The 26440-nt window shown below is 42.8% G+C and overlaps 1 protein-coding gene across 4 annotated transcripts in view; it reads right to left on the bottom strand.

Moving 5' to 3' along the window:
- Positions 1–2305: 2305 nt before the first annotated feature.
- Positions 2306–26440, bottom strand: part of Spata48 (spermatogenesis associated 48) — a 231351-nt gene continuing 207216 nt past the window's right edge. For all 4 annotated transcript variants that reach the window (XM_052734504.1, XM_052734503.1, XM_052734506.1 and 1 more), the window contains 4 exons: positions 26142–26183; positions 25067–25174; positions 12619–12726; positions 2306–6585 (listed from right to left, as the gene is read on the bottom strand). In XM_052734504.1, coding sequence (XP_052590464.1) covers positions 6465–6585; positions 12619–12726; positions 25067–25174; positions 26142–26183 — 379 coding nt within the window. In that variant the 3' untranslated portion in view covers positions 2306–6464. The remainder of the gene's footprint in view (positions 6586–12618; positions 12727–25066; positions 25175–26141; positions 26184–26440) is intronic.

The following is a 26440-nucleotide window of genomic DNA, read 5'->3' as shown; positions in this document are numbered from 1 at the left end:
TAAGAAAGGATTCATGATGTCCCCAAACTAAAACAACCACGTTTGAAAATGATGGTAACTGGCTGAGAATATTTGCATTTTCCTGCAGGATTATCAAAATACTTTCTGGATCCCTCTAGATTCCCAGTCCCTGAGAATCAGCAGTGGCTCTCCCAGTTCCAGAATAATCCATGTAATTTTTTTTGTGTGTGTGTGTGTGTGTGTGTGTGTGTGTGTGTGTGTGTGTGTGTGATGGGGGAGCACTTCTACCATTGCTGCACAACTTGTGGGTTGGTTCTCTCTTTCTCCCATGTGGGTCCTAGGGTTGAACTCAGGACGTGAGGCTTAGTGGCAAGCGCCCTTTACCTGCTGAGCCATCTTGCTGGCCTGAATGTAGTGTTTTGATCTTTGAGAAAGAGGGAATGTCTTCTCTTCATCCAGGGCCAGTGGTAGAGTTGAAACTCCATCCTTTTGGCCAGGAGGAAGTAGCTTTTCATTCATGGGCCTTAACAAAGCCCCAAAGTGTCTGCATTTTCATATGGCTGTTTCAGTATTAAGGTGACAGTTGTGGTGTTTTCATTTCTAGTGCCATCAGGGAAACAAGAGGTGGGATCCAAAGTCAGTCACGAGGGAGGGGGTCCATCCACAAGCCCACTAGTATCTGTCTCGCTGTCTAAAACATATGTGCATGAGTAGCACACCTACCTTAGAAAATGACATTATTTCAACTTTAAAAATGCATCGCAGTTAAAAGAAAATTGCTGGAGATGTAATGTGCTGCTTGTCTGAGCTGAGGCTAGGGTGGGCTCATGCTCATTGAGGCTCCTTGTCATAACTAGGGTTGGTTTAATGACTCTTTGTACATTGCTCCTCGTTGCTTATTGACCCCCTTAGGAATTTCCCCATCATTGTGCCTCGAAGTTTGAATATGAATGCCAGCAGCGTGTTTATATTTATGGTGTACTTTATACATTTTTATTAGGTGACTGAAGTAGCTCAGCTGGAGAGTGGGAGGCAAACCTCAGGCTTGTTCAGGCTGATTATGGAAGCCACAATACAGAGCTGAATGCCCCGGGATGATAAGAGCAGAGATGAAAACATGCTGTTTTTCAAATTAATCTTCTTATTAGCATATATTATTTATACATAATAATGGGTTTCATGATAACATTTTTATACCAATCCTCAAAATGTTTTACAGACAAACAAACCTGTTCCATATTTAATGGTAGCTCTTCAGCTTTGAGTTTTCCTCTGTGCCTTTGATGGTTATTAGTCTACAGTTGTACTAACTACAGTTGTGAATACAGTAAGTCTTAGAGATACAGAAAAGCCATCCAGCCTACCCTGGACTAAGTGGAACAAGTGGATCTATTTTAGGGTATTTTCAATGTCTTCTGAAATAATTCTGGATTGTTGGTTTGTTCTGACTCCCAGGGAACTGTCTTTTCTGGCCACCAAGACAATGCGAGCAGGGAGTAGAAGAGATCTGAGCTCAGCATCCCTGCCCCACTGCACGTTAGACACTTCTGGGAAATAAATGAAAGGTTTGTTTGTTTTTAGTGTGATGGGTGTATTTTCAATCATCTAAGAAGCCTCCTGAGACCATAAGGACCTTGAAGTAGACACAGAAGAACCTAGACATATGTAAAAAGTCAGAGTGGGTGGGGAAGCCAGTTGACAAACCACTAGAATTTGGGTGTGTGCACCAGGATGATTCAAAGGGTTTCTTAAAATAGCAGTTTTAAATGTGAAACCCATCTTTCATTTGTCTGAGTCTCTACGCTAACATGATTATTTAATCAACTCCGAGCTTCCCTGGCAGGCAGAGGAAAACAAGTATTTTACTCTATATTATTGTACTTATTTCTATACTATAAGCTCCCCCTGCCTCAGTTCATAAAAGATTTAGATGGATAACTTATCAGAGTCTTAGACTCAGATACTTTCATTTGATGATACAGGGTCTCTTTTAAAGATTGTTAAGCCTGTATCTCAACGAATTTTAAAAAGGACTTTAAAGGAAACAAGGACAATTTTATTGAAGCTTCAGAGGAAACAACAAGGCAGGCAACTTGCAGAACTTGGTAGCTCATGGTATATGAAAGATGGAAAAAGAGAAAAAGCTAATTTTTTTTTCAGTCAAGAGATGGAGTAAGCAGACAGGCCCAGCAATGGAATTTTGCTAGCCATTGTGTCGGGGTAGGTGGACCCACCCCCACACCCCCACACACAGCACATGCATGCATGAAGAGAGGGGGAGAGAGAGAGAGGAAACAGAGAGGAGAGAGAGGAAAGAGGAGAGAGAGAGAGAGAGAGAGAGAGAGAGAGAGAGAGAGAGAGAGAGAGAGAGAGAGAGAGAGAGAGAGAGAGGAGTGTCAGGGTGAGGCGTCTTCGGATTCTGGCCAAAGTCTAAATAAATAGAGATTAAATGAAGAAAAGAAAAAAATGCTTCCTAAGTTAGAACTCAGAAAGTGGGTGAGCTTAGCAGTGAGGTTGTGTAAACAATTGCATATAGGGAGGGCCTTTGGGGGCCATATAATTATACATCTCATTAAGGGGACAGTCATTCCTCAAGTCTTTTAAAGATGTTTTTAGGTGTGTCTTGAGAATGTAAAGCAGGACTTTTCTCCTTGTCTCCTCACTTTTCTTCTTGTCTCCTCCTCTGAGCAAGAGATACCCCTTCTGTCTCCACCAAAGGGTATTATCAGTTATTGCCAAAGCCATTTGTCAAGTGGATTACTGACTAAGGGACCATGGAGTTTGTGTCAGGAGATGCCACTGCACTGGTAATCATATGTCTCAGAGAAGTCTCCAGATATGGGAGGCACCTGCTGTCAGGGGTGAAAAGGATATCAATGATGTAAATGTCATTTTTACCAGAGGAAGGTGGCCTTGATAAGCATGTGTCCCAAATGGTGCCTGAGAAGCAGCTGGCTGCAAATGGTCCCTTTTAGCCCTCTTCTCTCTGCCTAGCACTACCTCTCAAAACCAATTCTTCAGGAAGGACCAATGCTTTCCTGTTACTCAGTTCTTCAGTCTAACAGTCTCCCATCTGAGCCATGGGGGCTACATCACCACTAGAACAAAAGCAACCAATAGTCTACTCATCCATAAAGCCTATGGCTCTCAACAATGACCAGCATGAAAAGATGACCCCAAGAATGCAGTAATGACACCTATTAGGGACAACCAGTAGCCTTCTAACTGGACTTAAAGACTGTGCAAAAGGAAGGAATTCATGTCTGGTACTGTAAACCTAGCCAATTACCCTACAGGAAAACCTACTGTCTTTCTGTTTCTACATATTTGTCATAATATATGTTAAACAAAATTTATATTGCACCCATGAGTATACAATGATTTCATTTGTCCATTTCTGACGTTATGAGGCTCACCTTTTTCATATTGTGAACTTCCATAACTGGCTGGAGTAATATTAACATGCATTTTTTTTTATCCCAGGTGAATCAGGGCCTTGAATAAGCTGGGCAGTTAGACATGTGCTCTACCACTGAGCTGATATTTCTGGGCCGCTAAAAACAAAACATTTTGAGATAAGCTAAATTGTCCAGGCTAGCCGTGAACTAGAAATCCTCCTGCCTTAGCCTCTGGAGTAGGTGGAATTGTAGGGGTGTACTTCCACACTGGACATGCATGCCACAGTTTATAACTGTGAATTAAATAGCAGAGGTTCAGCCGGGCGGTGGTGGCGCACACCTTTAATCCCAGCACTGGGAGGCAGAGCCAGGCGGATCTCTGTGAGGCCAGCCTGGGCTACCAAGTGAGTTCCAGGAAAGGCGCAAAGCTACACAGGGAAACCCTGTCTCTAAAAAAACCAAAAAAAAAAAAAAAAATAGAGGTTCTTTTCTATATGTTGTTCTCTTTTATATGTCTCACAGATATAAAATTTGAGTGACATTGTATGGGGCACTGAATGAAAGGAAAATGTGCCTATGTGCTAGACCCTGATGTAATCTGTATAATCCAATCTAGGCTGCAGAATTTGAAGAGCAGATGCATGCATATGCCTGTGACATTCATCTTTGACCAGACTGCTAACAACACAGACATTACTATAGCTCATGTTCCCAGCCCAGGAACACTGTTATGGCTCTGTTCTCTGTGATTATTCCTGGCCTGAATTTTAGGTCTGTGGTGAGCAGGATTCACCTTGTGTCTTCACAGATGAGAAGCCTTGTTGGGTTATACACCTAATAGAGTGTCAGCGTGTCTCTTCTAAGTAAGGCCACGGGAATGCTGCAAAACAGAGCCAGCTTTGAAAGAGCACAAGAGCTCTGATGAGTGCTCTAATAGCTGCATTGTAGAGAATGGGAGTGTTTCAGACTACAAAACATCACAATAGGTGAGTTGAGACCATTGATATTGATGGATATTAATGACCAGTGCTCAAGATTCAGACGGATCTCTGCCTCCCAAGTACAGGATTAAGGGTGTGTGCCACCACTGTCTGACCTCTATGTCTAATCTAGTGGCAGGCTCTGTCCTCTGACCCTCAGACAAGCTTTTTTTGGGATACACAATATATCACCACAACAAACACAAATAAATAAATAGTAAGTAAATCAAAAAACAAAACAAAACAAAAGTCACAATAGCTGTAACTGTGTCCTGCTACCAAAAGGCCCAGAAGGATGAGCAGGTGCCTCAGGGTTGAGCAGTAACACTCAACTGAAATATTTGCTGAAAACTGAACCTCAGGTATCACATCCATCTACTTGCTGGATGAGCTAATTCCACTCCACTAAGAATCTTCCAGAACTGAAGGTTTTTATTTCGGTCTGATGTTGTTCCCGAGAGTCACTTTTCTCATTGTTGTGATGAAATACCTAAGAAGCAACTTAAAGAAGAAAGGATTGTTTTGCTTTTTGGGGGATGCGGTCCATCACGGCAGGAGCGTGGGGAGGGGAGAGGACAAGGCTCCTTGCTCACACCTTGGTGCATCAGGAGATGTGTCAGGCCTGGTGACGGTTAGTTTGTCACTTGATCCGAGCTGGAGTCATCGTGGAATAGGCGGCTTCAGCTGAAGAATTGACTCCATCAGATGAGCCCAGGGGCAAGCCTGTGAAGATTTTCTCATTGATGTTTGACATTGAAGGGCTCAGCCCACTGTGGGTGGTGCCATCTCTGGCATGTTGTCCTGAGGTCTACAAGAAAGCAAACTTGAGAAAGCCAGGAGGAGCAAGCCTGTAAGCAGCATTCCCCCGTGGACTCTGTTTTAGTTCCTGCCTTAAGTTCCTGCCCTGACGTTCCTCATGATGGACTGGAAAATATAAGATGAAACAAGCCCAAGTTGCTTTTGGTCATAGTGTTTTAATCACAGCAATAAAAAAGGAAACTAAAGCCGGGCGGTGGTGGCGCACGCCTTTAATCCCAGCACTCGGGAGGCAGAGCCAGGTGGATCTCTGTGAGTTCGAGGCCAGCCTGGTCTCCACATTTATTTGGAGTTCTGGGGTCAATTCCCCTCTTCTGGGTTTTGAAGGAGAGTAAGACGCCATACAGAACCCCTGGGAAGCACTTCAGAAAACTAGAAGCAACTGGAGTTTTCCCTCTTTTTCTAGGTGTTTTTGTTTGTAAACAATTCATGGAAAGTTACCCAATCTGCATAGAAATGGGTCAGAGTTAAGGAAAGTTATCTAAAGCCAGATAATCTGAGTTCCAGATAAGCACCTTACTCTTAGCTTTTCTGTGTTTTATGTATAAAACAGCAAGCTATGTGTGTAACGTTTGCTGCAAGAATGTGTTATGGGGTGGCAAGATCAAATGAGCGAGGGTTGGGAAAGTACTTTAATAACTCTTACAGGCCTGCACAGATGTATACAAACTAGCATGCTTCCTGAACCTATGAATAGAACTGTACTGGGGAGACTCTGGGGCAAGTCTGCTGCTCCTGTTCTCCATGGGTAAGCACGGTCAGGCCACACTAATCTGAAGATGTGTATGGTAGGCCGTGCCTGCCTGAGGACTCCCAGTGAGCCCGGGAATGCTTCCTTCTCCAGAGCAGAAATCCTAGAGTAGGAAAGAGAGTGTTTTGCCTATTTGTCTCTAGATGGTGACCCCCTCCCCCCCTCCCAACGCCCATGTTGTATTGTCCCCTAGGTGACAAAAAGAATGCCATTGTCTGTTGTCACTGCTCAATTTTTAAATGTGAGGATCATCTCTAATCCTCAAACTCATGACCCTCTAGGGAGGGCCCAGTATTCCAACACTGAAGAGGAGTTCTCTGTGGGGGTTCTCTGTGTCCCAACTGCCAGTCCTGGTTTACAGCAGACTGAGTCACCGCCACCAGGGGGAAGAGAGTGCCTGAGCTCAGGCCTGGACATGCTGCCTGTCTGGTACCCCAATTCATTCAGACAGACACGGTTAGAGGTTACACCATTCTGTGTTCTCTTGTTTCTCCATCACTGTGCACAAAGCCTTCCCCCCAGCTGGGGCTCAGAAGTCTCTCAGGGGTGTGGTCTCCTTCAGTACTCAAGGGTTTTTTTCCCAATCCTGAAGGGGTTGTAAGGCTTCACAGTTGTGACCATTCGAGACATTGGGGCCTGGTGACGGAAGCAGTCAATTTCCATTTGTTGTCGTAAAATGCTAGGATCAGAATGGGGACAAGGAGGGAAAAAAATGACATAATTCATTAACATGAAAACAAATATTTCATCTTTTATCCAACTAACAATCCACAGAAGTGGAAGGATAGAGGAGCCAGTAAGGGAAAGGGTAGAGAGTAGCATAGGAGAGGCTGGGAACGACCACCCCTGCTTGGTTTACTGTATCGAGTGCGTTGCACTGTGTTCTGCTTCTGAGAGTGTATCCTAGATTTATAGCAAATGCTTAGAAATGAGGTGGACATAAACCGACCTAAAAACTGCTTTGGAAGTCCATGATAGAAGGACCCAGGAGATAGGTCCACCTCGGGAGGGAGAGGGGCATTTGGATGGAGTCCCCTTGGAGGAGGTGGCAGAGGAAGGTGGGTGGAGAACACATGGGAAGGCAGGCACCTGAGGCTGGGGAGAGGCTGGGGAGTGAGAGACACACATAGGCTGGACAGCCACTGAACTAAGGAGCAGGTGTGGAGTCTGCCTTTCTGTGTCTACCCTGGATTGAAGCCGTCTGCTTGCTCAGCTATAACCCCACTCTGCCTTGGTTTGCTGGTCTGCATAGTAGGAATAAATCCACCCTACCAAACTTTTCCTAAGAATTAATGGAAAGAAAACTGAAAATGTGGACTGCTGTGAAGATAAGGTTTTATCCCTTGTGTTACTACCCCAGAGCAGGGTTGTGTGCATCATACCAATTATTACGAACAAACCCAAGAATCTTCTGTATGTAGACCTCCACTGTGAATGGGCCATGAGGTTGGTCATATACACACACTGCAATGCTTGTGTGAAGCAAAAAGTTAGAGAGCCACTGTGGAAAGGTAACCCCCATGCAGCCATGCAATCTGAAGTAGTTTAATATTTGGGCTGCAATTAACATGATATTGTATGTATGCACCTTTTTAAAAAACGTGTTGTAGAAAATGGCACAGCTTCTGTGCAGGCCACATCCTAGAGTAAGGACCATACAGAGACCACCAGACTCTAACAGAAATAAGAGTTGCTGAGAGGCGTGTTTGCAAACGTATTCCTTCTTATCTACCTCAAGCATGTCCTCATCTACTCCTTGTGCATCTCTTGCCCTTGTTTCTTTCCTACGTATTCTGCATCCTGCCCGCAGGATGAGTCAGAAGGCACTTGGAGTTCACTACACCTGTCTTGAGATTCAGAATGGAGACTCCTTTTCATGTATCCTCCAAAGTCTAAGCAACTAAAAGGCTCACTTTGGCCCTGAAGTTTTATCTAACACAAAGTTTCCTGGCAAATGCACCACCCCTATCCTCAGTGTGGAGAGACATCAACAGTCCCTTCTCCTGTCCCTGCCTAGTCCTCAACCTGGCAGGAGCCCTTCACTCTGCTGGTGCTACCAGAATCCAGATGGTATAAGATTAGGGAACAGCCTGGGAGAAAGTGGAAGTAGGGTGCTAAGAGCAGTTTTGTTTGCTTCCTCCAGAAGTTCAGAAGTCAAAAGAAGGAGAGGAGAAAAAGAGGATGGCAGTTTGGAGGGACGCAGTAGGTCCCCCAAATGGATTTTTCCTAAGCATCTGACCAGTCAGCAGAGAGGAGCCAGATGCTAAGAAGTGAGCAGAAATGGAGAGGTTTCAGAGTTGAGAGGGAAGGGTGAGCCTTTCACAAGTGAGTGCACATTTTCTTAAGAGGAAGAGAAAGACTCAGTGATGGGCTTCTGGGGAGGACGGTGGGGTAGCAGAGGAAATGAGGCAGCCACTTGGGATAGCCCCGGTCTCTTCAGGAGCATGGGGAAAGGACTAGAAGATTACGAAAGGCTTGGTAACAGCCACACCAGACATATGTAGGCATCTAAAAAGAGAGGAGCAGGTTACAAAAGCACAGAAATCATACAGCAGAGCCAACATACCGGAGTTCCCAGATAATGAGATGGCCAGAACAAAACACAACAGGAAACATGCATTAGACCACATAGATACTACCAGAAGGGAAGCCGCTCACGCTTGTGGAGTCCTTGCCATATGCAGTAGGCAGATACATGGCCTTACACTTTCCCTGGAAATTTTCAGAAAAGCACTTAAATAGTGCTACAAAAGTGTCAGCAATGTCAGAGATGGGGACTTCATGGAGAAGAGCTTTGGTTGCTTGCCTTCCTGCTAGAAGCCTCATCTTTATGTCAGTGCAGACATAGTCTAAATTCACACTCTTCCTTTCCCTCTGGACTGTGCTTTCTAAGGCTAGAGGGTTCTGTGTGGGCTGACTGTGTGCTGTAGGCTGGGCAGAGTGGAGTCAACACAAGTTGAGCTGAGGGAAACACTCTGGTGGTTGTCCCTATTTCTGTCTGTTCTTCACTCTCAGATTAAGAGCCTTAGACAAGCCACCGAACAGGACTCCATGTCCTCACTCTGGAGTAATAAATGACATCCATGTGTGTGTTGGAGAAAACCGTGGAAGCAGTCAGGAGCCTGATGGGACAGGAACATCCCTATGAAAGAGTTGAGTTTTTCTCTCTGGTTGCAAAACAAAGGGATACCTTTTAGCTTAGAAGTAGAGGTTTATCTGAAAGACAAAAAGGAGCCTTCTGACCCCTCTTGGATTGTCTGCTTATGTAGCAGTGCGGATGTGTGGGAAGGTGTTACAGCAACAGGATGTCTGGGCAAAGCCTCACACAACTGGGGTTTAAGGAGGACTGCAGAGGAAATGGAGAGAGGTGAGAAACGTCTGTGTTTGCTCTAATGGAAGTCTAAATTATGAACCAGCCTCAGTCAGAATGTTTTACCTTTACTCTTTGTATCCTGACTGGTACAAGGATATATTTAATGGTTGGCATTGTTTCTTTATGTTTTCATATGCAACAAAATTGCAATTGTTCCAGTGCCTACCAACCTTGCTTTCAGAAATGGATTTGTAACATTTGAAATGTGTCTTGACATTGACCTTGGCAATGATATTTTGGATATCACACCAAAAGCTGAGGCTACAAGTCAAAAAATAGATGGGGACGTAGCAAATTAAAGCCACTGCAGAACAAGGAAACAATAAGATGAGAAGACAACCTGAGGACTGGGAAAAATACTTGTGACCTATGTGTCTTATAAGGGTTAACAGCTAAAGATATACAAAACACTCATGCAACTCAACCACAAAAGCCCCCAATGAGTACAGGACGTGCATAGATATTCTTCAAAAAAGACATGAAACTGTGAGGAAAAAAAGCATGTGAAAATGTTCCAAATCGCTAAGGACCTGAGAATGTTAAAAAAAAAAAAACTCAATGAGATACTGTCTCACACTCAGTAGGATGATTCTTATCAAAAGGAGAAAAGACAGGGAACACTGGAGAGACTGGAGCAGAGGGAGTCCTTCACAATGTGGGAGGGAATGTAGATTGGTGCATCAATAAGTAAATCAGCATGGGAGGCCCTGGGCACATAAGAAATGGAGTTCAGAGATGATCCAGCAACCCCATTTCAGGTACATACACATCCAAGGACATGAGAACTGCTTCAAAGAGACACCTATACCACATGTTCATTGCTGTCCCTAACAGCCAAGATATGGATAATCCAAGTGCCTATTGATGGATGAATAAATTATGACATAAATACACATATCAAAATCCCCCCTCCCGGATTATTCTTCAGTCTTACAAAAGAGGCTGAATAATATAAAAAGGAGATTCTGATGTTTGCTATAACATGGGCAAACCTAGAGCGCATTAAGTGAACCATCTAGAAATAGAAAAAAATCTTGTATGATCGCATTTCATGTGAATTTATATTTAAAAAACTAAATATACAAAGGCAGAAAGCAGTGGTTAGAAAGGATGGATGATTAGCAGGAGGAAATGGAGGGATGTAGGTCAGAGGATAAGCCCCAGCAATAGAAAAGAACAAGTCTAGAGATCTAACACAACATGAGGACTATGGGTAATAGCAGTGTACTGCATTCAGAAATTTTATTTATGAGTAGATTTTTGTTGTTCTTGAAAAACTGAGAGATGATGGATATGTTCATTTGTTTGACTATATAACCATTTCATTATCTATATATGTATTCTATAACACCATATTCCTTTAGATACACACAGTAAATTTTATTTTTTAAATTATACTTATAAATATTAAGATTGGAAAAAATGTCTTGGAAGTAAATGAAACTGAATTCTAATTATTAGCCCGAAAAGCACTGACCTCCTATTGAGATGTTCAGCACTAGATGGCTGGATATTCAACAGGGTTGTCAAACCAGAAATTTAGATACGCTGAGAAAGCCCACTGTCAATTGGTACCTTTCCTCTCCTTTAATGTCGCACTTACAGAAGAGGCCTTGTGGGATGTGGAGGACACAGAGGGCTTGACGTGGCCCTTTCCACACTCCTGAGAGTCTCTCTACCCTTTGTGGGGCTGCTGTCACCTGACCCTCAAATATCTGACACCAAGTAAGTCCTTTCCGTCCAAGAGTCACTCCTGGAGGCGATTCCACTGAGAGATCTTCAGCACCCCAACAAGCCCTTGCAGCTTGTAAGTGCGTGCCCCAGTTTCCTCATGTGTGAAATGCAGTTGGTAAGAGCCCCTTCCTAGTTGGGTACCCAGAAAGTAACAGCAACTGATTATCTAGGGCGACTGTCCCGTTTATTCTGGCTACCATCCTTTGCTGCAGTGTCTGTCTTGGTCACTTTCTTGCTTTCTCCTTGTGAGTAAGCTGTGCTCCTATGAATTGCTGGGACACCGTCAGTGTGTGATGATACAATCAGAGAACGTGAGAGTTAAACAAAAATGGATGAGTGAATAGCAAAATGAACAGCTGGGTGACCCTCTTCTTGGATGCTGTTCCCATTTACAGCTGCTGCTTTCCAGAATATTTCAGTCCTTGGAAAGAGGAGCTCTACTTAATGGTCAAGTCCTAGTCTCAGTCCTCAGAAAGCCCTTCCGAGCCACAGAGCACAGACTCCAGATTCCAGCATTATGAGATTATGACATAATGACATCCCTATGATATTAGCCTGCTTCAGGACACCCAAATTCTTCTATTTCTTCAGTTACTTGTAGTTTTTTGTTGTTTGTTTGTTTGTTTTGAGACAGGATCTCAGGATCTAGCCCTGGCTGACCTGGAACTTTCTGTGGAGACCAAGCTGTCCTTGAACTCATAGAGATATGCCTGTCTCCGCCTTCCAAATGAGTGCTGGATTAAAGGCATGTGCCACCGTGACCAGCCTTCCTGTGTGCTTTAGTGTCTGTTTCACAATTCTGGATTTGGATTTAAGTGTGGGGCCATGCACATTCAGTGCCTGACCCAAGCTGAGATAAACATGTGATAAATGGAATATTCACCTACTGAAAGAAAGTGATCTAGAGAAAAAGGTACCCTTAGGGGAGGGCTCTCCATCATAGCTTGTTCACTTGCACGGACTAGCCTTAGCCTCAGGCAGCACCTGCATTTCCAGAACTCCATAGTCCTTTTTGTTCAAGGCCGGGACTTCTCCCAAGTGCTTTCACATTTGAGGTATGATGAGAATAGTGTGCTGCCTCTCATCACCTATTGCCAATGAAGCATTCCTCCATCTTTCCACCCACTGCCTTCTGTTTCAACTTGCAAAAACGGGCATTCAAATACGTGTGAGTTTCAACAGATTTTTTTTTTCTTCATAAAAAGACATTCACAAGAAGCAAATGCATGGCTCTTGTTGCACACACTAGGTAGCATGTAGCTTTGATAACAGCAGATTAATGATGATGTGTGTGCACAACTGGGGGGCGGTCTCAGAGGTGAAGATGCTTTCTTATAATATGCTCGAAATAAGAGCCTTAAGGGACTACCACCATTAGCATTGTCAACAGGACCGTTAACCTGCATTTTTTTCCAAGACAATTCTGAGTAAAGTTCCCCTCAGTAAGAAAATGAACTGCTTTCTTTTTTTTGGCTTGACAATCCATTTTTCTTAAGCATTGCAAATTTTCTCTTAGTATTTAATTGTTCTTTAATGGAATAACCATAATTATCATTTCTCTTTCTAATGCATGTGAGCAAACTGAGTAATAGGATTCCTACTTACCGACTCATCTCTGAATCTGGTGATGGGGTTGTTGATGGAATATTAGAATTTGTTGGGTGGGTGGCTGTGAAATGAACCTTGCCGGTGTATCCTGGAATATTCGCCGCACTGAAGTCAAGAGTGAGAAGAAGGGCATGAGAGGAGATGAAAATAATGATTTGTGAAATAGTCATAGTCACTAGACCCAAATATAAAAAATAGGAAGGAAGATTCAGTCCAGTTGTTTTTCCTTCATAAGCTTGGGTGTATAACCAGGAGAGGAGGCACAGGTATGCATGCATAGACAGACAGGCAACATTTCAACTCTGACACTAAAATACTTACCCTTCAAGTGTGTTTTCACTATTATTTTAAGTGTGTGTGTCCAGGCTTACCACTGACCTCAGTTGCATACTGAAGGAAGATGTAAGTTTTGACAAAACAGTGGATCTATGCCACACATGACTTTGTACTGCAAACTCTGGTATTAATGAAGACATATCCATGTGCTAACACTCATGGTGTTTTTGGTCTGATGTATTTCTTGTCACCATAGTATTTCATATCCTTGATTTCAGACACTTTTCTGAAACTCTGCATTGACCGTCCATGTAAACCCACACAGTAGCTCCCCACTGACTTGTTTCTTTTAGACCACCCATTGGTCTGTTTCCGCCTCTCTTTCCCTGCCACAGACAGAGTGAGAAAAGTCAAACACTGGGGAAGGCTCTGTAGTGTGTACAGAGAACATCTCTCAGGCAGAGGCAGTCAACCAACAACCTAGGATGATTTAACTCAGTCATTCAGGAAAACATGAAAAATCACTAATATGCTTGCCTCGATGACATTCAAAATGGTTTACCCAGATGGCTTCCTGGGAGGAAGGAGAGGGCCCCACATGAGGCTCAAGCCTGGAGGTTGCTTATAACATGCTGCCTTAGCTACCATGAGCACAAGAAAAAAGAAGTAAGATTTAAAGGACACCAAAGAGCATTGGCACATGGCAGGTCACCAAGTCCAGAGCTGATGCCCATCAGTACCACTGTCACAGCCTGCCGCCGCCTCATAGCAGACAAATTACAGCCACCATCACAAACACATAGGAGTTGCAACTTTTAAGCTATGTGGTTTGTGCCTCCCTTCTCTGGGGACTTTCTTTGAGAATATGACATCCCAAGCTTATTTCTTACTCAAAATTTACACTAAGACTAAATACGGGGCTACTAAATACAGCCAAATGTCTACTGAAGGAGAATGCCTTTTCTGTGGATGTCCTGCCTTTGCCCTTTCTACATATCCAATGCACCAAACAAAACCTTCCCTGGGAATGATTTATCTTTGGAGACATTTTGCAAGGTGGAGCTTAAGGAAGGTTGCTTCTTGTTATGGACTGTATCTTAAACATCATCCAAAGGCCCTTGTAGTGACAGATTGATTTTCAGCGTGGTGTACCATTAGACGGCTTTGGGAGATAGGGCCCATAGAGGGGGAGTTAGGTTGCTGGGGGAGTGCTCTTAGGAGGTTCTTAGGAGGCTACTGAGAGGAGGTCTCTGCTTCCTGGTTGTGCTATGAGCAGACTTATCCAGGATTTGTTACTTCCATGGTGTACTGTGTCACCACAGACCCAAAGCAACATGGCCAAGGACCATGGATTGAAACCTCTAGTTCTGTGAGCCAATGTGTGTGTGTGTGTGTGTGTGTGTGTGTGTGTGTGTGTGTGTGTGTGTGTGTGTATTATAGTTGATGCCTTATCTGAGGAATTTTTTTCTCATTGACAGAAATCTGACTAACACTTCTCAGGTAATTGGAAAACGAAAGAGATGTCAGTGAGACAAGTGCATGCTCTAGTGTCAGAGTGAAGGCAGAGGTCTAGTGATTCCCCTTATCAGGCCTAGGATCTGCAGTCTGGATCCTTGTACATTATCGCCTCAGCCATGACATCAGGTAATGGTATAACCTGAAGGACTTGGGGTATAGTCATAAAATTCTTACTGTAATTTCTTGGTGTTCTTCCTACGTTGATTATGTGTTAGTATCGGAATGTTAGGGAAAATTGTGTAGTAAGCAGACAGTTGCTCTAATAAAGCTTACAGCTGTCTTTTGAATGTGTCATTCTATGACAACTGGTGATGGCTTACTGGCTAATCAAATTGGGGACACCTCTACACTTACAAAACAAAGGAAAATCACATCAAGAGCCACAAGTCAGAATAAATGGTATGAATTAATGAATTTTCTGAGGCCAGGAAATGAACATCTAAAGACAAGGCCCTGCATTGAGAGGGTGGGAAGGTCTACTTCTGCAAGCTTGCCTACCGCTCACCACCTGTGAGATGGTACCAACCATAGGGAAAACGCTCTTGCCCCCAGCCCAGCCAACTGCTGTTGAAAGAACAGAGACAAGACAATTTAAAAAAATGAAATATTTACAAAAAGGAAACTTCATAGGTGAAGAATGCAAAATTCATACAGTATACCCAGCTTTAAAGACTTGCAGGTGGTTCCACACACTGAAATCTCCTTAGTAATTTAAAAGGTGGTGATATGTGGCACCAGCTTCCAATATTTGGACTAAATTAAGAATGCTGGGACCGGGAATCTGGGCTCTCCATAACTCTCAAAGGTTCTAGAATAGGGTGAGGATCAGGACCCTGCTGTAAAATGAAGTTGTGAAGTCTTTAGAAGGGCCTGGAAGAGTGAGTGAAAGCTGCCAGGTTCTGGGCACTGTCCCTTGGGATTTCTCGGGAGTTTCTTAAGAGTAGCTGTAAGGTGGAGAGGTACCAGAGAGGAGGCCAAACTACTGATGTGTGTGTGTGTCTCTTCCCCCAAGCATTCTTTGAAGCTTCCATGCATGTTACCAAGGAAATCCCCTCCATCTGGGTGACAGGTTTTTTCCACTGCCTCTGAAACACCTGCAGAAGTAAAGTGCCTCTAAAGTCAGAGTCCTCAGCCAGCAGCTAGGAGGTCAGAGAGATGGACACAAGCATGCTGTCAATCATGAGAGGGGCTTCATTAAAAACCCCATGCAGCTCTGTGAGCCTCTGTGCCTTGAAGACTATTTATTGATCTTGACTGACAGCTGTGTTACATTACATAAAGGCTGTTCTGTGACACATCTTATCTAACAATGACGTACTATGAACTAGTAGACCCGACCAACTAGCTGCTTAGGCTGAGGACAAATTCAGCTGCATAATATAGTGACACATATTTGAAAATGAAAGTTCTCACCCACGCTGTTCTAAACATATTTCCCTTAATCCTGGCCTACAGGGCCATCACAAGAGGACATTTGTGCCCTCTTGTGAAATAAACACTTACATACACTTGCCATATAAGTCCACCCTTCTATGAGGGAAAGAAAGATGACTCTCTGGGACACCCGAGCTGCTTCTAGGAGGGGATGTTTTTCAGCTGAAGGAAACAAAGCCACGAAAGGTACTGAAACAATGGAATGGACCCCTCCATTTGCTGCATGTTCAGGGAACCCTACCTGCCCACGTGAAATCAGAGGGGCATCAGCAATCCACGGGCACTGACACTACATTTGTTTTTATCTTTCTTTCTAACTTCTTGGCCTTGACTACATCTTTTGAGCCCCAATTCCTTCATGGGCCTGGGTTTTGTTTTGTTTGAATATTTTGTTAGCTAAGTTGACAGTTGTTTGTTTCATTACAATAAAGCACAATAAAGTAAAAAATTAACGATTTCAGAAGATAAATCAGCAGTACTAGCAATCTTCCTGGATAAGCCCCTGACTGTTGTGCTTCCAGGTGTGAGACACCATGTCCAGTTCATCATAATTATACACACACGTTGTCTAATACTTACAGGTTAACACAAATAAGGGGAAATACATTTTAAAGTAAAATAGAAAATGAGGAAAATATATTTTACATATAGCATGGGAAAAGCCATCTTGTGTGTAGACTCTATGTATTGCCTACATGGTTAAAGATTTAATTACACACACAAGTTTCCCAATATACTATAGACTTCACACTCATTGTGTATAACAAATTCTCTTTTAAATGATTCATATAATTTAGGCAATTTTTTCAATGATTCTATACCTTACATTGTATCACGTGCATGCATTATACAATGGAATAGGAAGAATAGAATAGAGACAAAGTAATCCACTCAGAGTCAAGCAAACTTCAAGTGGCAGGACCAGTCCCAGTCTGAAAAGCCTGGGCATCAGAGCTCACACAGTGGACTGCATCTGAAAAATCCTGGCAGGTTCTCAGCCAAGCCAGGAGGATAACATATACACATTCGTTACTGCCCTGAGGTACTGGAGACTAAACCTAGGACATTATGCACACTAAACACATCCTCTATCACTGAGCAGTAAACTCAGCCCAGCCATTTGAAAACACAAACATCTGAAGGCTTGAAGAATCTAACTGGGCAAAGACCATGGTGGCAAAAAAAGAAGACAGCCGACGACCAGCTGGGTGACCTCAGATCCAGGTGAAAACTACCCTCCCCTGACACCTTTTTCTTTTTTTTTCTTGTTCTGAATCTTACTAGGTAGTCTGAGCTGGCTTTGAACTCCTGGCATTCTTCCTTCATAAGCCTCCTGAGTGCTGGGCTTCCAGCATGTCCAGTTCATCTTACATTTTTATTTTACTAAAAGATTTAATTTTACATAAAAATGAAAAGATTTTTATTTTTGACATGTCTTTGCGTGTCTTTGGGTTTATGTGCATGTGAGTGTACTGGCCACAGAGGCCAGAAGGTAGCATTGGATCCCCTGAAATTGGATGTGTAGACAGTCGTGAGATGCCTAATATGGGTGCTGGGAACTGAACTCAGGCCCTCTGGAAGAGCCGTACATGCTCTTAACCATCGAACCCATCTCTCCAGTTTCACACAACCAGCTGAGATGGAAACTTTCTGAGCCATCCTCAACTGTACCCTATCCAGGGTCACTGCACCTTCCTTGAAGGGCCCTGGGGGGGCATGTGATGCAGGTGAGGAACTATCATGGCATCGCTCATTATATGCAGAATCAATAAGAGGAACTCAGATGTGCGGCGAGGGGAGGGAGCTCAGGACAGCCAGGGGAAAGTGGATGAGAGAGAAGGATGGGCCCAGAGGATGAAAGGAAGGAAAAGCCCAACACACTGGCAGGGGAAGAGAGAGGGAGAGAGGTGTTTGGAACTATGATGGATCTGATGCTTCCATTCACTGCTTTGTGATGTCATCTGGTGAAGGAATTATTTTTCTGAATGCCTTAAGATTTGTGTTCCAACCTTTTCCAGGAGTTGGCAGTTTTATTATTACTGTCACTATCTTATGGATATGGTTTTTCTCTGCCTTCTTCACTCTTCACACCCTCTTTACAAGGAGATATAGAAATAATATGGCCCAAGGTTTTTCTTCTAGGCAAGGATGAATCCCAAGAACCAGCTCCGTGCCAGACACATAGCACTATCGGCTGTGTGTTAAGGCCAAGATTTGCCTCATGGGTGGGAGGTCCATTCTCTAGATGTGACCTCACAGTTCATGAAGTGAGCTATTTGGGGCTCTTCATGTCATTTCCTCTGACCTCAACCTCCTTGTCTGAAGAATGGGAACAGAACTGGGTTTTGTGCTTCTGCCTTGCTCACACTATTTTGAAAAATAAAGAGGAGCATAGTTGTGAAAATGCTCTGGGAAGGCCGAAATGTCTGGCTACAAGGCCGAAGCATCAGGCTGATACTTTGGGAACAGCTAGTCACAGCCAGTTTTAGTCCGGGTTGTGGTGGAGTTCTGTAAGGCTGAGAGTATTCCACTGAGCTGCCTGTGATCACCCTCTGCTACCCTAGACATTCCCCAGGCACTAGTTGGGAGTCTCTGTTGGACAAGTCCTCTTTATTGGCTGATGTGTCCTCACAGAAGTCTCTGCATTGAAAAAGCAGAGGCAGAGTGAGCCTGTGACCTTTGGAGACCTTTGGAGACCTTTGGTGTTCTCAGTTGTGATGGAAGGGTGGAGGGCCATGGAGGCTGTGATGAGATGACCCACCTGGTTGATCCCTGGGCTCTGTGACCTGGACCTGCATCTCCCTCACAGACCAATCCTCACTCTTCACTGGGAAACACAGTCATGGTGTTTCTATGGCAGGTGCCATGGGCTTGCTCCTTCATTTAGATTCCAATGCCAAAGAAAAGACGCTTTGGGGAACTCTCTTGTTCTCTTATGACTGTGCGAGGGCAGATTGCTCCTGGGCAGCAAGTGTGTACAGGCCTGCAGGTACATGTCACTCAGTTCTGACCGCCTGCCCTGACCACTCCACGGGGTCATGGGGTTATATGTAAAGGAACTGGCCTTGGGTTCAGCCTGGTCAACTGTCTCAGCCACCTCTTGGGTAAAGAGGCAAAGTCAGACTGAAAGCAAAAATGATCCTTACCTTAGTTTTTCTGTTTGATTCAGATTAGAAATGGGGGCTAATTATATAATTGAAAGAAGTTCCCGACCATCACCCATGTCCAGGAAAGGCACTGAATATCTACTAAGGTCTTCTGAATGCCAAGAATTCCTGTTCAACCAGATGGATAGTGTGCATTCTCCTGAATCTTGGCCTCCTCGCAAGCTGTAAGTTCCTTAACTTTAAATGTCTTTTGATATCTGGGCATGCACGCCAAATTAGGAAACTGTTATTTATAATTAGAAAACTCATGTCATAATTTTATTTGTATGGATGTGCTGGACAAGCATGTCAGCATCATTTTGCAAAAATACAAGCAGAAGTTACTTTTTCTTCATTGTTTAATACCAGGAAAACTATTTTAGTCAGAATTTGGACTATATAAACTTGGTGTGGTCTCACAGTAGAATACTATGCAACCATTAAACAAATTTTATTATGAAGAAAATGCTCAGTATTTATTTAAATCTTACATGCAAGCAAGCATTGTATGAATTTGCAGGCTTCTTAGATACATAGATGAAGGATTATCAAACTTCCAACACTGGTATTGAAAACCAAAGAGACAGCTTACCTTTTATACTTTAAAATGCTTGGACTATTGCTATAGTCAGGATATGTAGAAGTTAAAAGGTGATGTTTAATGAGCTCTGCTAATACTAGAGGTGAGCACAGACCTGGGGCACACAGAACAGTTCCAGAAAATCACTGAACAACAGGCTTGAGAGTGTTGTTACATCTTGACCCTGGAATCTATTTCATGGAATCTCCATTAAATAAATAGTTTTAAAACATGAAAGATATATGTAAAAAATATTTGAGAGAACTGTGTATCATAGAGAAAAGAAAAGAGAAAGGAAACAATTCATATATGAACTTAAACAAATCAGTCAATTGCAATATATCTGCAAGAATAGAAGTGGTGTTTAGGAAAGTGTGTTTCATGATCATGCTGTAACTCAGAGGTGGTGCATGTTCCCTTCGGCACATCACAGTGGGGGGTGCTCCCTATGGCACATCACAGTGGGGGGTGCTCCCTATGGCATATCACAGTGGAGGGTGCTCCCTGTGGCATATCACAGTGGAGGGTGCTCCCTATGGCATATCACAGTGGGGGGTGCTCCCTGTGGCATATCACAGTGGAGGGTGCTCCCTATGGCATATCACAGTGGGGGGTGCTCCCTGTGGCATATCACAGTGGGGGGGTGCTCCCTGTGGCATATCACAGTGGAGGGTGCTCCCTGTGGCATATCACAGTGGAGGGTGCTCCCTATGGCATATCACAGTGGGGGGTGCTCCCTGTGGCATATCACAGTGGGGGGTGCTCCCTATGGCATATCACAGTGGGGGGTGCTCCCTATGGCATATCACAGTGGGGGGTGCTCCCTGTGGCATGTGATAGGTGGGAAGGGTCAGAGGCAGTTATGTTCTCATGGGAGAGTTTGGTTTTGTGTTTACTATTGTTCTCTGCACTCAATTCCTATAATCGGATTTAATTCTACAACAAAAATTATAAACTACATTTTCAACTGTTAAAGCATTCTCCATCAATGTTGACCATACTGGTTATGTCAGATGACCTGGTAACTGGAAAAGAAAAAAGAAAGAAACAAAGAAAGGGAGGAAGGAAGGAAGGAAGGAAGGAAGATAGACAGACAGACAGACAGACAGACAGAAAGAAGTCATCTGAGGAAAGTTTGAAAGATAATGCCTCAAAGGTCAAGCCACTGGAGGTCTACTCAGTGACTTTTTGCCTTCCTGAAGGATCGTATCACGGCAAGGGTAAGGGCATAATTAGACATCAAACTTCTGGACTCTAAAGATAATATCGTAGGGTATCTAGGTAAGACATTCTTTTAAGTTGTCAAACTCCAAGGAAAATCATGTTTGCATTTGAATAGGACAGTGGTGTTTTGTTTTTCCCTGTGTGGCACAAAATAAAAATGTGCATTTCTGGACTTCAGACTTTGTGGAGATGAAATCATATTTTTATAAAATTTATAATTTTATTGTTAGCCCAGTGTCATATTGTGCAAAACACATAATATTTAATTTGAGACCCATCCGTAGGTAGCCAAACTCGCAGGTGGGGCAAACAAGAGATCAGCACAAAGCAGAGCTTCTTGGTTGGGGCAGGGGAGGAGATGATGAGGTCCCGGGGCACAGGACACATGGAGTTCAGAAGAGTTCACTAGAAATCTATTTCTCAAGCTCAATGTGGACAAACACAGGCATTTACTATGCACTTGTGTGTGCTTGGTACGACACTACGTGTCACCACATGCATAAACACTTCATGATAAAATTGGAAGACATTTGTTGTGTTAAAAGGTTATGAGTCAGTTAGAAAACAGAATCAATCAGAAGAAACTTTGCAACCTGGGACGCCCTCTAGTGCCCACATCGGAGAAGCACAGCTAAATGTCAGTTACAGGCTTCTCTTCTACTCAGCGTCCTTAAAACACAAGCTTCAGTAGGACAAAGTAAATAAGCACTCTTCCAAACTCAAGGAAATATCATTTTTTCCTTTTTTTTTTGCATAAAAAAGCCTTCTGTTTTTATTTCAGTATCTTTTAAGAATGATCCCAAAGAAAGTTTGATTTTTTTTTCCAGCAAGATTGTTTCACAAAACACTTCAAAATTCAAGTATATATTTGAATAAAAGGAAACATTAATAAAACCAGATGCTTGGTGAACATTTTAAGATTGGCTTTCTCCTTATGTTCCTCCTTTAATTTTTTTATAATGATTGTTTAATAGCAATGATTTCCTTGCAGAATTTATGGAAGAATTTTACATCTGACTCTTTCAGACTTGATAGAGCATGGCAGGTTTCAACAGCCTTCAGAACGCCACATGTGGAAGGGACTTTTCTCCTCCTTCTCCTTCTTCTCCTTCTTTTCCTCCTCCTCCTCCTCCTCTTCCTCCTCCTCCTCCTCCTCCTCCTCCTCCTCCTCCTCCTCCTGCTCCTCCTCCTCTTTCTTTGGTTAATCGAGACAGAGTCTCTCTATGTAGCCCTGGCTGTCCTGGAACTCACTCTGTAGACCAGGCTGGCCTCAAGCTCAGAGAGATCCACCTGCCTCTGCATCCTGAGTGCTGACATTAAAGATGTGGGCCAGCACCGCTCAGCAGAGTGACTTCTTTATAGTCATGAGTCAAAATCAAAGCTCAGGTTTTTGTGAAATAATCTGTCCACCAAGATTTTTAGCTTGTTGGGGGCAAATCTTTTTTAAAAAAAAATATTTACATTAGGACAGTTCTTAGCATAGCCTCCAGCTCTGGACAGATATGCTTAAATTTTTCAATTGAGACTATTTACATAAGTGTACTAAAGTCAAAGATAGTTTTTAAAGATATTTTATAGCTTGACAGAGAGTAAAAAGAATTAGGTAAAATAGATAATAGAAATAAGTAAATAAATAACAGGAAAAAACTCCCAAATTCAAAATTATAGTAAGAGTTAGTGTTACAATTAACAAACAATAAAATATAGCAGAAGGTAAGCTAATCAGAAATTTATCTACATTGGTTTGTGGGCACAATATGTTTTTAAAAGGTAAAATTGGTTAGCATTTAAAATGTTGTGACATGGGCTGGAGAGATCGCTCAGGGGTTAAGAGCACTGGCTGCTCTTCCAAGGGACTCAGGTTCAATTCCCAGCACCCACATGGTGGCTAACCATCATCTGTAACTCTTAATTCCAAGAGAACCTAACACCTTCTTCTGGTCTCTGTGGACACATACACAGGCAAAACACCCATACACATAAGTAAACAAATACTTAAAAAATGTTGTGACTATGACTGTATGAAATCCTTAGTAAGCTGTCAATCATAGAAACCAACGTGAGAGTATCTCTGGTACTTGGCAACTCAGTGGTATGGAGGAAAGAGAATGAAATGTCTACTTCAATTAGCTGCATAAACAAAATACTTTAAAAAATGTGGCCCTCAAAATGATGTTTTATTTTTTTGTCATTGTGTCTAAACAATGCAGTATGAAAGCTACTTAGATGCATGCCCAGTCAGTGTACTAGGTACCACAAGGAATTTAGGGAGGATGTGCACAGTAGGTTTTAGCAATCATTAAACCATTTTATATGGATTTGATATCCTCAAACCTTAACATCTTCAGGTCTTTGGAACCAAATTCTCTACCCCTATACCAGAGGACACCTAACATGACTGCTCTGAGCCTGTGTGTATATGTCGTATACTTTATGGAAGACAATAAGAACTATGGAGGTTTGAAAAAACGTCTCCCATAGTCTAGGGCATTTTAATACTTGGTCCCCAGTCAATGGCACTCTTTGGGCAGTTTAGGAGGTATGACCTTTCTGAAGGAAGTACATCATTGAAGCCAGGCTCTGAGGTTTCAAAGCCTTGCACCATCCCAGTACTCTTTCTCTGTTTCCTTGTGTGTGTGTGTGTGTGTGTGTGTGTGTGTGTGTGTGTGTGTGTACTCTCAGCTTGCTGCTTCGGCTGCTCCCATGACAGACCCTTATTTATCTGGAGCCATAATTCCAAACAAACCCTTCCTTCTACAAGCTGCCTTGGTCCCGGTCTCCCTATTGCAGCAATAGGAAAGTAACTAAGATAACCATAAAAATATTTTGTGACATCTATTATAGAGGGATGTATAGGAGCTTAACTCATTTTCTGACTTCAACATAATGGTGCAAAAGAGGTATGGATACAGTAGAAAGTGTGTCTTGACTTGAAATGTGAATCTTTCCCCTGACCGACTCTATGTGATCCAGTTCTCTATTGGGCTGCCAGGATGCAGTATGCAATATGAGTTAGCCCAGGATTGCAAACAGGAGCAGCTCCAATCCTATATGCATTGTGTGTTGCAAAGTGAGAATAACTTAGGATGAATTTATCTAATCGCAGGTCAAAGAAGGGCTGACTGAGTATATTCATTCTATGGCCCCGTTTCTTAGACTATGCGTCATGATCCATATGCCATTTAACTGAATGTGGGGTCATAAAAGGGATATGGTAATAATAAAATGTTTCTGGACGCACAAGAACCTGAAACTGACTCACAATCCACTTACAATAAATCTGAGGTGGTTCTGGCAGTGTGACCTGTGTGTCATCATTTGACATCACCACAGCCTTGGTTCTGAACACACAACTCAAGCACTTTGCACTGCTCTTGCTGTCTGCCATGTGACACCAACACTCACTGAAACACACAGGCTCAGATTCCAGACAGTGTATGCTAAGACCTACACTGACCTACTGTATAGACAGAGTTTTCCGCTTTCCTAGAAATTTTATGATTCAATTATGAAAGAAAGACTTTTAGTAGTTTCTTACCACCATTCTTAGCACGTAAATATCAAATTAGTATAACTTTAGAATGTACTGTTAGGTGGTTTGAGTTAAAAAAAAAGATTTATTTTTATTTACCCACATATCTGTGTGTCTGTGCACCACATGAATGTGGGTGCTGCAGGAGGCTGTAAGAGGGAATCGAATCCTCCGGAGCTGGAGTAACAAGTGGTTGTGAGTGCCTGGCCTCAATTCTGGAACTAAACGTGGGTCCTTCTCAAGAGCAGAAAGCATTCATAAGCACTGAGCCATCTCTCCAGCCCCAGAATGTTTGAGTTTTAGAATGACTGAGTTGTCTTGATTTTATTTAAAAAGTTGTTCAATGAATTTTCATTTTTGGTCAGTACACAAGTACCAGTAATTTCTGCCATTTTATAGCTATTTATACAAAGTGGTTTTCTCAGCATTGATGGTTATAAAATTGAATGACTGATGGATGACTTGTTGGTCAGCCAAGTCCTTTTACTAATGCTGTTGGCAATTTGTGACAGATGAAGACACTGAAGTCACAGTGATAAAGTGGCTTGCTCAAGGAATTCCAGGTGAGTCCCCAAACTGTTAGCCCTCAGGTCATCATTTCTTTTAAGAAACTCACATTTTTTCTTCATAAGTTTTGGCCCATAATGAGCTAGGCCATTTCTTTCCCTTCCATTTGCAATTCCATGAGCAAGTTTTATCCTTATTGATCAGCAAATAAGTGAGGATGGCACTTACCAACTTGTGTCTGTATAGAGAAGTTTAGAGTGCCGAGGCTTGGCCACGGATGTGATATTTCCACAGGGGTTGTCCACATCATCAGCGTTTGTACTCTGCACATGACCACTGTTACAGTGAAAAGCAAAGTTGTAGAAAACTTAAGATTAGTTGGGCAAAGCAAATAAGGGATGTTTTATTTGTCAGAGTAGATTAAAAGCCCAAGCAGGAAAAAATATGATGACAAATGGCAATTGGGATTAAAAACAAGAAAGGTACGGCTCTTTGTTTTTAGAATATGAGGCCTCTACTCTGGGATTGGAAACTTGAGCAGGAGGGACAGTGGCAGCTGTTCAGGATTTTCTGGTTCAGAAGCTGGGGCTTCTGCAGCCCCAGGACACAGGGTGGATGCCAGGGCATGGGGGGGTTGATATCTGTCGGAGACAGCAAGGCTCTGTGGGCACTGGAGTCTAGCTTGGAAGGTGTCAGGAGCATGGGCCACATTGCTGAGCTGTGAGAAAAGGCTGGAAGGCTGATCACATCAGCAGGTCAGTGTCCCAAGGGCTTCTGGGATTAAAACACCAGTAAGGAGGAGGGAGCCCTGATCAAAGTTTGAGTGTCCCCTCCATGTCCTCTCATCTCCTTCATTTCAAGGTGACCTTTCAAACTAAGAACAAAAAGGAGAGAAGATGGCTGAAGATGAACAATGCACTTCTGCCATTCATAGAGCCAGAGTTACAGTAGGGAAGGACAGGATCGTCCTTCCTGCGTTTCCATGTTCATGACTACAGTGTTACCAACTGCACGTCGTGTCTGACTGACAGCATGAGTAGGAGTAACAGGGTTATTTTATTTCCTAAATCATCCTATTGAGGAAAACAGAAAATGTGTCACTCCTTATTTTAAAATTTAACTAAAATCTGTGGTAAATCTTCGATTAAATTCTCAGCACTAAACAGGCATGGACCAGAAGCACACTGAAGGATGCTAAACACGTATGTCGACTTAAGAGTGGACTGAAGCACATTGAGGTGAAATGAACTACGATTTAGACTTAAGTATGGTTTATTTTAAAGCAACAAGAAATGTCACTTACGTATAGAGAGGGATGTATTTACTCCTAGAACTTGGACTCACACTGAGAAAAAGAAAAAAAAATAGGCAATTGAGTTATTGATATTTTAAATAAATATCAAATTACTATAACAAGTCTCAAATTAAAAGATCTTGAGAGATACGGATATTGGCCTCTAAAATTTTGTTTTAGAAACAATGGAGTGGTTTCAGAGCATTCCATTGCTTTGTAATACTTCCGAATGCCGCCTATCCAACTCCTGCTGAAGGGTGCTTTGGTTGTGTTCAGACCTTAGAAGCTGTGAGTAAAACCATTATGAA

This window comes from Peromyscus californicus, unplaced genomic scaffold, assembly GCF_007827085.1.
Source record: "Peromyscus californicus insignis strain IS unplaced genomic scaffold, ASM782708v3 Scaffold_13__1_contigs__length_99412109, whole genome shotgun sequence".
Taxonomy (NCBI): Eukaryota; Metazoa; Chordata; class Mammalia; order Rodentia; family Cricetidae; genus Peromyscus; species Peromyscus californicus.
Note: the sequence above shows the minus strand (reverse complement) of the source record. Positions and strands in the feature narration are given on the sequence as shown.